This window comes from Empidonax traillii, unplaced genomic scaffold (assembly GCF_003031625.1).
Source record: "Empidonax traillii isolate 1590-97213 ecotype Southwest subspecies unplaced genomic scaffold, ASM303162v1 scaffold148:size1803964, whole genome shotgun sequence".
NCBI lineage: Eukaryota > Metazoa > Chordata > Aves > Passeriformes > Tyrannidae > Empidonax > Empidonax traillii.
Genome location: NW_020955341.1, coordinates 522,320 through 535,729, shown reverse-complemented (window position 1 = coordinate 535,729; position 13,410 = coordinate 522,320). Strand labels below are relative to the sequence as shown.

The window sequence follows — 13,410 nt, the reverse complement described above, 5'->3', positions numbered from 1 at the left end:
TCTGACCACAGATTCAAAGCTGTGGTAGGATGACCAAGAAAGCAAAGTTATAGCCATGACATTCCTGGAAACCATTCTTCACATAAGCTAACTGGCAAAGTATGAATGGTGATGTGTGCTGGCACATCATAGACATCACCTGGACACTCTAATCTTTATTTATTCATAGGCACAATGTGAAAACTAGAATTTCTGAAAATATAAAAGCATATATGTTTGAAATCAGTACATTTTACTTTCACCAACACAAGAAGTGTAGGAAACAGTAACTTTTTACTTTGATGACATAAAACAGTCTCAAGTGATCTGAATAAAACTGCAATGACTAACTGCAGATAAATTAACTGCAGATAAATACATGAAATATTTACATACATAACATTTCAAAAGCAAGTATTTCACCCATAGGTAAAAATAAGGAAAAACAGATAGGCAAAGCAGAGAACTAAACTCACAAATTTATGAGTAGCTGAAATATGAAAAAGAATAGCATAACACATGGGAAAGACTGCCATGTGTTATGGATTGTAGGATATTCTTAGCAGAAATTCTGCAAATTAAATCCTGATGGAGCAAATGGATACTCATAATTTGACTGGATCCATTTAAATCAGAAAAATGTCCTTTAACAAAACAATGCTCTGCGAGGGTAATACCATCAGGATCCTTAGAAAGGCAGTATCTAAGAATGAGAAGAGTGTTGTCATTCTTGAACTGTACACAGGAAAAATGGTCAAGGATACACAAGGAACTGCAAACATACCTGTTTCCTGCCAAAAGACTACAAAGTGTTTCTCAAGGAACTCGTAGCTACTGAAGCATTACATTCACAGAACCAAATAAATGCAAAGACAACAAGAACGGACGTGGCTGATCAGAGCTGCCTTCAGCCACTGCTGGCCGATATTCATGGGGCATAAAAGGACAAATATTCCACTGAGGAAACATCACAAACATCAAAAATTTTAAAAATCAATTTATTTTCTTGAAAGATGGTGCTTGGGTTCTCTGCAAAACATTTAGCAATCTTTAAAAATTCTTTCTTTCCGAGACTGTCTGAGATTCTCCTGACCTCCTGAGGTGACAGTGACACTTCAGCCCAAACTAAAGAGCAATACTTTAAATATGATTTTACAAGAACAAATACACAGAAGTAAATGTCTATAGAACTGGTTTTCTTTTCCTCTCACCACATGCATTAATACTGAAGTTTTGAAAACTATAGTTTTGCAAGCTCTTACTATTTAACAGCTACCAAATTTGCTTTGGAATAGTGAGAAGTTATACCTGCATTCATATCAGCAAAAGTAGAAAGAAAATAAATCTGTTTCGAGTAGGATCTTTTTCAGTATTTTCTATAAGCAGAGGCAAGCTTCTTTGGCCTTTTTGAAATTTGCTTGTTTATTAATTAGACATTTGCTTTTTGGAGTTTACATTTTGCTCATCTCTGGAAAAGGGTAATTTGTTTACACTCTTCTGAGAGGCATTTTCTGAAGTCCTGCTGTGAATAGAAAATTACTGTCTTCTCAATTATCTCAAAACAAATTTTCACTTAATAGTTTAAATAAATTTCACTGAATTGTTATATAGCAAACAGCAATCTATAATTTTATTACTTTTCCTCTTATTTGAAATGTTTCCTTTTAAAAGCCATCTCATTAACTACAGCACTTTATCAAATACACAGCTTCAAGTTTATTTATTTTTGTCAGATAACTTTTCTCAGATTTATAATTTGTTTAAAATAAACTACTGCACATTTTGTCTCATTAAAAGAGTATTACAAGTTCGGACTGGATGAAAAGTAAGCAAGCATCCTATGTCATGTGCCTTGTTTTTTCTGCAAAACAGTGAATGCTGCAAGAAATCCTGGACACTGCCTTGAACCCCTTTCAGGATCCTGCCTACTGACAGCTGCCACCACAGCAGCAGCACTACAGGGGTCGCTGACAGAGCTCTCCCTTTACCCACACATTGACAAACAAACAAAAAAACTGAGCAGCACCTCCTGGAGGGATAGTTTTGACTTTACCTGACTGCAGTCTGCTCTAGTGGCTGTCACTGAAGGAGATGGGGGGTCTTATCCCCACCCACACACGGTTGGTGCTTTCCTTACACCTGCAGCAAAGCTCACAGGAGTGAGTGAGTTCAGACTGGAAGAGGGATGGATCTGTTCCCCTTGCAACACTCGGCCATTAGAATGGTTTAACCGCAGCATCAAACCACAACCTGAGGCTGCTGACAGAAAACAGATGTGACTCTCCCTCCTTCCACCCTCCAAATATTTTCTGTTAACTTGGTGAGATAAAATAGCTCAGCACGGTGGAGTCAAGCACCACTTTGGCACAGGAGATGGGGCAGCACTGTGCAACTGGAAATGGACATTCCAAACAGGATCATCTGCCTGGCAGTTTATGCTGCTGGGGAAATGAAGCCTCAGTGACTGTCTACAAAGTGCCTCGACTTGGAAATGCAGAACATTCCCTGCACAAAATTCACCATGACAATATCCCTTTATTTCCAACAGCATCTAAAAGAATACTTTCCCTTTGTTCTGCTGTTGCAGCAGTAAGGGCCCATTAGCAGTAAATGCCACATCAAATCCCTTGGTAATCTATTTGTTCTTTGACAGACTACACAAATCTACTTGGAAAGGACTACACAAATCTACTTGGAAAGGACTACACAAATCTACTTGGAAAGCTCAAATGGCAAATTCTCTTCTGCTGGGTTATAGAGCTAATTGCAACTCGCTGCCCAGTGGGATTTAAACTGAAACTATAACATAAGCCAGCAGCATCCACTCATGGAGCATGTGATGCCAGGTTCCATAGGCTGGAGAGTATACAAATTTATTAAGGTCAAAGACTGATTAGAAGTTCATATACTTCAATAAAACAGTCTTAATTTAATCACACATACATGCTGCTAAAATCCCCCAAAGGTTATATATGTTCCCATCACATGATACATGAAGTTTCATGGAAAGAAAAGAAATTCAGTGAGTTGGGTAATACATTTGAAAACATCCTGACAAGAGGTAAAAAAAGTTCTGGTTTGTACAGTTGAAACCTTGCAACAAACGTAAGATGGGAAAGGGCACCACATCAGTGCTCAGTGCATCTGCCAGTTAAAGGTATTTCTGTACTGAAAATGCTGCATTTGGTCACTTCACATGCTCTGCAGATTAAATTTCTCATTGCTTTGCTGCCCTACATAATGAAATATTAGAACATAAACCACTCTTGCTCTGTGTCAAAGACACCAGGATTTTCTTAGTCAACAAGTATAAGCCAGCTCACGTGCTGACTGTGCAGTGACCCTTCCATAATGTCTCCCAGCCATATAAATACACATATATATTTATCAGGAATGTCTTTTCCCATTTATACAGTAATTTGGTGTTGTCATCTGTTGGCATAAAATACAATATTGTATCTCCCCCAAACCAGAATTAAAATAAAGAGAAACTATTATATTACAGAAGACATTCCTCAAAGTGTCAACAAATGTAGCCAAAAGCAAAAATCCTGGGTATTTTAATATATATTGGATTTAAAAATGTGGGATTGAAGGGTCTATAAACAGTGAAAGAGTCCAGCCTTCTGCCATCATGACTGTATCAGACAACTCCATATTGATCAAGCTTCATCTTAAATGCAGTGATAGTGCTTTCCATTAGTAATCAAAACAGAAGGTGTTACAGAATTTTTCTTGTCCTACAATTAGAAATGATCTTTTAACTTCCAGCCTTAATTGATTCATGACCTTTTTTTATGAGCCTGTTCTTCGTGCTCCCCTTTTTCTGTAACTTATGAATTCTCCCTGAATGATACTGATGTAAAAAGCAGCACAAGGTAATGCACATGGTCTGTGATACAGAGCAAAATAGAAAGATAAAATACAGCAGAAACACCTAACACTGTGCAAAAAGCAGCCTCTAAAAGCCAATATCATCAATAATATGAACAAAATTTTAAATATTCCCTTCAGGTCCCACATTATTTTGGGATTTAGGTTTTCTAAAGGAGGCTATATTTTTTAAGCAGAACTACTTTAATTCAGAATAAAAACATAAAGCATAGTGTGTCTTACAAGTCTAGTGAATTTTAAAAATTAGCTACCACAAAAATAAGCTAATTTTAGGAACATCATAATTCAGTTTTTTGCCTTATGATTCAATAGGTATTTTCTAATAATAATGGGAAAATTGCATTTTTATGTTGTTATATAACCTTATAAAATTTGTATGAAATGTATGTGGAAACACTAAATACAAAGAGTCATTGGTTGTTTTTCCACTAAGTATAAAATGACAACTATTACCTAAAAAATCTTAACCACAAAACTAGTAAGTTCTGGCTTCTTATTGCTTTTTGAACATGGTTCAATAAGATCCACCTATCTTAGGAACTATTTGAGATGTATCTGAACAAGAATTTGCTGAGCTATCTATTCAAAGTGGAGTGCTAAAGATGAAGTCATGTGCTGAAATTTTACGTTTACAAACAACTAAAAAGTAAACTAAATTAACTAAAAAGTTAATTAATTAATAAAAATTATTTAAAAGTGTTTCCTACTTTTGTCTGAAGAAATACTCAAAATCCCACTATGCTTTAGTTGTTCCACAATCCGTGTCTACAAGACCAACCTGATTTATCTCTAAAGTGGGCCTTCTTAGAGGATGGAACTGGACCTTTGGACTTTCAGAAATCTGTTTCAGTCCAGATTTTTTAAAGTTATACACAAGCTCCTTCATCGTGGTTAGAAACAAGGAATTAGGCACGTAATCACTGAGAAATAGTAACTGCCACATCATTCAAGTCAACTAGCTTTGCTTTCCCAAAGTGCAGATAATCTTGCACAGATCACGACTACCACCTGTTACTGCTGGAAGTTCACACACAAACGCCCAGCCTTGCTGGGTATGGGTAACAGGAGAAATTTCTTGGTTTCATCATTTTTAAGAAAAAGAAAAAAAAAAAAAGGTAAAGTTTATTTTATGTTATTAATAATAACACAACCAGAAGTAATTAGCAGCTAAACACATATTATGGTCTGTCACTTATCTAATGGCTTTTTATGACTAATTATGCCAGTGTTTAACTATGGATTAAATACACCTGTTCTACTGGGAAAATAAACTAGAAGGAAGTGTCACTCCTCTACCATGCCACGAGCCAACAAGTATCCTTTGACTTACAGTCAAGTCAGCATTGAGTTACTACATGTTGAACTCTACTGTTCCCTGAAACTGAAGAATTATTTAAGTAGTTCCATTCACAGTAGTGAAAGTGAAATACTTTTAATACAATAGGATTCTTTCTCAAACAGCACTGTGTAGTCCAGAATGCAGTTCCTCTACTTGACTTACACATCCTAAAAAGCTCAAACATCCAACAACAGTGAAAGTTAAAGACCATCAGTGAAGGAGCAGCAAGGTAGTTTACGTTAGCTCAGCAAGAAGGAAGTCATATTCCAGAGTCACTGAAAACAGAGACTGAAAACAATATCCACAAGCACAAAACTGCACGATTGCGTTGTGCTTCTGGGAAAGTCGAAATACCTGTGTCCTGCTTGCTGCTGATTATCAAAAACACAAATTAGTGTTCAGATACAAGTATTCTAGAAAATCTCCACCCTTCTATTTAGGCCCTCCCTTATCATAAAAAAAAAAATAAGCTAAGGACTTACAATGGAAGGCACTTGGAGCAGCGTCTTATGACCTCACATGAGAGAGCAGCCTTTCCCCAAGCATCCAGGTTCTCTTGTCCTTAGGCTATATATGACATTCAACTAAACACTTCAGCCTCTCCCCTACACAGGATGCAGTTTAACTATATCAGCCTTGCAAATCTGTCACCTTTGACAGCACTGCTAATATTGCTCTCTTTTGGTATATCTGTGTCTAGTAATTTCTGATAGTGAGTACAGATTACAAGATCTTCCTCTTCTTTCCCAAAGCAAAATACCTCACACTTGAACTTCCCTTCTGACTAGTGAAGTTGAGGTCTGACTCAGCACAGTGATTCTTTTTACTTAGGACTGAAACAAAAGATTACAGATCATCTCCACCAGATCACTTCTCTGCATTCTCCATGGGTTCAGCAGTTGCTGAACTGTGGTATGTTTAACATCGTGGTACACAGACAATTGTCCTCCAGTAGCTCACATCTTAATATCTGAGGCAGGTTGTTGGGAAGTGGTAAGAAGTCAGAAAGGTTCCTAACAGATGAAGCCAGCTTTATTGCAGGACCCTGAAATTCTGACCACAGTGCATATTTTAAGACCAAGAAAATCTTAAAATATTGATTTCTTCCTCAGGATCAAACTACAGCAGGAAGAAGTGGTGCACCAACTATACCTCTTCTGGACTCACAAAGCTTGATTTTTAGCATCGAATGGATCAAAACTTACTGTAAAGAACTAATTATCTAAATATCAACTCAAGACTTTTAGAAGGTAAGCAGTGAAAACTGAAGAACCACCAGCTGCCAGGGATCAGCACTGGCACACTGCTCCATAACAGAAGACAAAGCAGGTGCCAAGTATGGAAAAAGGCGGGAAGGGGCAGTGCCCTCACCAAAAAGTGGTGGACTGAGTCCCACAGTACCCAGAGAAAGACGAGTTGGGTAGGTCTGTTGACAGCTGCAAGGTTCAGCCAAAAGCTGAGATAGCCAGCCAAAGCCACAGTGACGAGGAAGGTCTGAGGTCAAGCAGGAACTCAGGTCAGCATGGCAAGGTGAGGATCAGGTCCAGCGGTGGCAGCCAAGTCGGTCACAGTGATCACCAGGCAAGTCCACGGTGACGAAGGAGAGCTGAGACCAAGCCAGGATGTCCAGTCCACGGGTGAGGATCCGGGTGTGCTGCCTGGCACAAGTATCGCTGCAACGTGGCTCGGGCAAGGACCAAGGGCACGGCCTGAGCTTAAGTGCAGCATCCAAGCGAAGAAGTCAACAGGCCCCTGCGTTTCCCATCCCTCACGCAGCTCTTTCCTCAGCAGCCTCAGCCAAGGTCCCACAGCTGTGCCACATCGGGGCCGACCTTGGGCACAGGCAGCTCATCCCTGCAAGGAGGGGCTGGGGGGGCTGGCCATGTGCTCAGGGCCCTGACATGAGCTTTCAAAGGAAATACTTGCAAGAACCAAGGACAGAGCCTGCTGAACTATCAGCCTATTTCATGTCTTCTGAGATCAGAATGTATATTGAATGATATTGGCACAGCTACAGAACCATTTTAAAAAATGTATTTTCAATTAGTTAACCAAAACTGTGAAATTCCTCTACACAAACAAATATCTGCTTCCAAACAGAGTTAGAGCAGTGTACTTTTATTAAAAAATAATTAGAATAATGCTGCCGTAATCAAGACCTTTACCCCTAAATAAATTTTTGAACACAAAGCAATTTTAGTAAATTTGTTATATGAAAAAAACAACAAATCTTCATCATTCTTCATTAGTTTCTAACAAATCTGAGAAATCAGAATTTCTTTTATTTCTGCACACTTTGATACACAACCCCAAAAAATTACAAATGAGTAGGATAGTTAATATATGATCCCATCATTACATTTTGACTGGATTTATCACCATACAGCAGTAATGGGTTTTGACCCTTTAAATCAACAAAAATCATTACTGTCATTGACACCCCATGGAAATATGTGGAAAACGATTCACGTCTATTTGCTTGCTCAGTGTTGATTAATTATTTAATTTTAAGCAGCTCCCTATGGTATCAGAGAAGTATCTGCTCTGATCCAAAAGGAAAGGCAAGAACATGCATATAGGGAGAAAGATAACACTTCAAACTTCTCAGTCTCAAGTCATAGTGCTACTTTAATAATCTTTAGAAGTTTCATCAATCAATTGCTTTTGATATGTGGAATTACAGATATTTAATGACCCACCAGCCTTCAATTACATTATATTATATTATTTTTGAAGTATCTGTTCTAGAGGTTTCATATACCACCTTATGGTGCACACATAACTTCTAGTTACAAATATTTTAAGATATTTGTATAAGACATAAAAAGGTTGAAGGATAAGGATGTTTAGCACTTTAAGTTACATCATAGTTTGGAAAATCAAAGACAAACTTGCCAAGCAACCTGGCTCAACCTTGCATTACTGTTCATCTTCATGTCACTCCATCTACTGAGTCTCCATCCTAAGCAGCCCTGGATTCCAAAAGACCCTTACCTTGTGTCTTCATCCAGAAGATTCAAAGTAGAATTTACTTCAAAGTTTCATTTTTGCCACTCAAAATATTACTTTATTTTTAACACAAAGTCAGTCTGAGTTCTACCAAAAATATTTGAGTGGTGAGTTTAAGATATGAGGAGGAAAACAAGCACAGACAAATTAAATGGAACAGAGGAAATAAGGGGATAGGAAAACAGTCCTGATATGAGACTAAACAAGAAGGAAAGGAAGGAAAACTCTTTTGTCTTTGATTAAGTGTTTGGAAAGGAGAAAGAAACATTAATTCTTCTGGAAATTAAATTTTCATAATTGTTCTGCTCAGCCGAGCAGTGTGATTCGTGCTATTAGTCCTTGAAATGTGAAAAACTGCAAAATGCTGGTTAAACCTTAGGTTCTTGCTCTGCTGCTAGGCCCCTAACATAATTTTTGTCTTGGGTTCTTTGGAAAAAAACTGCCTCTTGGGGAGATGGAAGTGTATGTGTCAGATTCAAATGACTGAATGCATCAGTGCCGAATTATCATACAGAGAAGGCAAACAGAGTTGGAGTTTGGACAAAAGAGTTTGAGGCAGAAGCCCAGGGATGTATTGTTAATACAGTGATAGAGAAGAGAAATATACCCTAAGTGTCCTTTGAGCCTGAAAAAAACTCCTGCATTTTGAACCTTCTATAAATACCATTTACTAAGAGACAAGAAGTAGAACAGTATTGAAAGTCTTGTATCTATCACAGATAATTTTTTTAAAAGTAACTTTATGATTCCTTATGATTCCTTATTTCTACCTAATCCTTTGTTGATGAAATAATTTCTAGTGATCCAGCTAAAGGCCTGGCTTTTGTCACATTATTCCTATATATTATGTTTTATTTAATGAAAAGGAAAAAAAAGAATGTATGATTTAAAATGTCAAACACTGCTGTTCCTTATTACTAAGCTTAAAACCTTTGGGGATGTTTTTCCCAACCGTAGTTTAACGCCTAAGTAAAAATAAGGTCTGTTTCCAGATCTGCTGTGGACTTGGTAATACAGGGAGGGTCATCTGCTGACACAGTATTATCCTGCCAAGCAGAAAAAGCAGGATGAGAATACTATTGCACAATATTTCTCAAAATAAATGTTGACATTACTTTTGTATCTATTCATAGTGATAAATTTTGTCTTGTTGCCCACCTTCCTCAAAGAAAGAGCTATTTTTAAAAAGGTGATTTATGCAGTTCACAAATATTTTTCTAACTACTCTTCACTTTTCTATTAGTAATTTAGATAGGATTGAGTGACTTGTACCAGAAGAGAAATAACTGAACGTGTTGTTACTTGACAAACGGTGTAGTCAATATTTGTGTCCTATTTGATGGGATAACAGCTGTCACTAAAGTTACAAACACCACACTGGACAACAGGAGTAGAATGCTTATGCCCAGGTTACAGAGACAAATACACATTAAGGTCTTGTTCAAACAGAACAAGAGAAATAGAGCAAGTGAATATTGTTACAAAAAGCACAAAAACTTCTGACAAGTTCAACTATGATCTCCAGCAGAAAAGATTAGGCCTTATCTTAGGAAAATAAGCTTTTTCAAAGAGATGAGCCAATAGGTTTTACCACATGCTTCCACACTCACTATCTTTAACTCTTCCTAAGACTACAGGAAAAGTGAAAATTTATTTAAAACAGTCTGTTCATATTTCCTGGTCCTCTTTTTATATTCAACAACCACTGCAAACAAACATACGCAGCTGTATCAACAACTTTTCTTTTAGTAAATCTGAATAGAAATTCAGCATTAACAAGCCTTGGTGCTAAGAACACGATGACAGCTCACCATCTACACGGGAAAGGAACTTTGTGTTATTGTGTAAAGTGTGGCACACTATGGAAACACAAACATTTTCTAATTTGTGTCCTTAGAGATACAAGGCAATTCTACCATTGTACTATATCTCCAGATACTTGGATACATCAGCTGGGAACAGAGGCACATTTGGGGGGAAAAACCCAAACCCCCCAAAACCCCAAAGAAACGAAAAAAAAACACAGTGGTCAGAAATAGGAGGTGGGAAAAGCAGCCTTTTGCAAAGCATTCAAGTGGTTGATTTAAAATCTACCTGCAAACTTACTTGCCTATTCCTTAACTAGTATCTGGCCTGTTCCCAAGCAACAACTACCATCCTTGTCACACCAAAGAATAGGGAGACATGGACAGAGCACCTACCCAAGGCCACTAGACAAGCTCTTCCTAATAATCCTGATAGTCTTGTAAAAGAGAAAATTCTGCCACAGCAGAAAAGAAGGGGTACTGAGACAATTTTTTTTTCCATGAACTTGTATGATCCCCTTCAAGGAAACAGGATGTAAGCCTACAAGCTTGTCTTTGGGAAGATTTGCCAAGTTTTATAACCACATACTTTCTTCAGTCTCTCTCTTCTTCAGGCCAGTTGAAGCGTCACTAACCAGAAAAGTGAGCAACGAGCACGTTTTCCTTCTGTATCTCCCTTTCTCTCCCCCTCCTTCAGCTGATCTTCATATCCCTCTGTGCACTGTAACTGGAAAGGGCCTCTGATATCCACGGGCTTACTGACTCATACTTCTTACAAGCCACCGAAAAGCAAGAAAGACAGAACCTCCAAACATTTACTGGAAGTCAGGGGGAGAAAAGGCAGAAGAGCAGCAAAACCACAGAAAACAGACAGCAAAAAGGCTAAAGCAGCAAAGGAAAAGAAAGATGAGATGGTAGATAAAGAGTAAATCAAGGGTATAGGTACTAGAAAATGTATATGAGCTAATAAGGACTGACACAAATTCAAAATATAAAGGTAAAAGGCCTTTGACCGCTAGCACAACAATCTAGGAGTTCTGCTTACAGGACTCTCCAAACTCTTCAGTACTCTGCTACAGTAGATTTAGGGAGATACATGATATCCATCTGCATGTATTAACCCATTAACAAAATGTGGTTAATAATATTGACTTAAACCCTGTGTGTGTAAAAGAAATTTTAAATTCTCATATGAAAGTTTTACAGTTCATTCTTATCCACAATGATAGGAATTTAAAAAAAACTTGCCTTGCAAAAAAATGCTCTTTCTTAGAAACCACGAGGAAGAGAGGATCCTCCCTCAGTTTTCTCTTCCACATATTTAAATTCCACTCCATCTTTACACAGTTTCCCTGCATAAATCTGATGCTTGGAAGGACTCTTCAGATTTTTTGCCTTTGTGTGAATCAGTCCTCAGACTGATTCAGTGACAAAATGCTACAATCAACCATTTGCCATACAAAAGCCAAGTGCCACAAGACAGGGCAGTTAACCCATCTAAGCACTAGCTGAGAGCCTCACTTCCTCTGACATTTTTGGAACTGTGAATTTATAGCAACTTTCATCTACAACTGCCTAAAACAAACTGCCTCCACTTAGTTATATTACATACCATACCTACCAAACAAAACATAGTGTACTTATGGTACCCCACACCACATTCCATGTCCTCAGAAAAGGGGGAAAGTTGTTGGGCATATCCATGTTTAAAACACTGCCTGCAATCTGATCAGAGTAATCCTAATGAATCTTGACATGATATGTCAAGTAAAACCTTAGGGACTGTGGTGAAGCTAAGTAACATCTATACACTATGTTAGCCACATTTTTTTAATTCAAACCACTACCAGCAAAATTATAACATTCGTCTTGGAATAATATTCTTCTTGGAAGGATACAATTAAATCTTCTTAGTAGCAGATGGCCTTGGGCTCATCAGATCTGAGACTGCTTTCTGTGACAAACTCCTACTGTTCTTTACTACTCTTTTGCTGGTTTCCATCCATTCTCACTGTTCATTTATGAAAAGAATGGATGACCAGTACATATTCTGAGGCCATTTGATTACTTGAGATTAATATGAGGTCCACAGGTTCAGAAAAGATTATTAATTGTGCCCTTTATCCATGGCTGCTACAAATTTGTGCTTCGAAGTCACTTTACAAACCACTGGAATGAAGACTAACAGAGCATTAAAACTGAATGAATTCAATGACAGACAGGAGGTTAGTATTGAGGTACCCAGGTAACAGTGACACACCGTTGTAATTGTGATGAACAAGTAAGCATTCGGTGAGGATTGTGTTAGATCATCTTCTTGAAAGATAAAGAATAACAGAAAACAACAGAATTATATGAATACCCAAACCTGTACATGGTCTCCTTTCCACTAATCTTTTCAGTTACACCACCTTCATTCCTAACCTCCTTGGTTTTCTTTGCAGCCTGCACAGTATCAAAAGGGGGGGAATCTTTTACACTAACGCTTTTGCAATTAAATAGAGGCCAGGCTCACTTTTGCTCCCAGTACATTTGCAGATACTAGGTGGGGGGGTTGGACTAAATGGTTAAAGGTGCCTTCCAACCCAAACTATTCCACGATTCTTTAATACTGGAGATAACTTACTACAGGCAGGATGTACCAAAAGGTTCTATGAACTTCTCAGTAAGGGATAACAGCCCTATTAGTCATTCTTGCATTCATAAGAAATTAATATTTACATTGTAGCTTTCTTGGCACACGATTAGAACTGAATTAGAGTAGAAAATACCTCATTCTGTAATTTAAAAAAATATTTTTTTTTATCAAAGCAGACCTAGACATACCCAGCTGCTGAAAGAGAAGAGCCACACTGGTGCCTGTAACAGGAAGGCTATCGTGCAGAGGAGTCTGTATCAGTTGTCGGTCTCCAGCTCCCAAAGAAAACAATTTCTGTAGAAACAATTTTTTAAAAAATGTAATATACTTTATATAGAATAAACAAGCTGTCGTCATACAGATAAGTGATTATACTGCAAAAATTATCTGTTTTGTATACAGAAATTTAAAGTCCAGAAGAATAACTGAATTGACAAAAAGAGATCCAAAATATAATCTGAGGACCATCACATGTCTCCTTGAATGTATAACATTATGTTGTCTCCCTTGCATTTACACTGAATTAGTTAAATAGCTCTGGCTTTGAGGGCAGTTAATAGCACATTTCTAATAATACAATAAAAAAAGGTTTAAAACTCATTTAAATCAGAAAAATGTATATTATTATTAACTGAATTTTTTTGCTATCTGCTCTGGATCCATGTGTGAACTATGAACATATTTGTGATAAGTGGGTATTGAAGAGGACAGTTTTGCTATTCCTGTGTTCCTGCTCTGCACATTCA

The 13,410-nt window shown here is 37.6% G+C and overlaps 1 protein-coding gene across 5 annotated transcripts in view; it reads right to left on the bottom strand.

Annotated features, from left to right (window-relative positions):
* SBF2 (SET binding factor 2) overlaps positions 1-13,410 on the bottom strand; it is a 254,794-nt gene that overhangs the window by 117,084 nt on the left and 124,300 nt on the right. For all 5 annotated transcript variants that reach the window (XM_027884520.1, XM_027884515.1, XM_027884518.1 and 2 more), the window contains exon 6: positions 12,853-12,958. In XM_027884520.1, the coding sequence (XP_027740321.1) occupies positions 12,853-12,958 (106 nt within the window). The remainder of the gene's footprint in view (positions 1-12,852; positions 12,959-13,410) is intronic.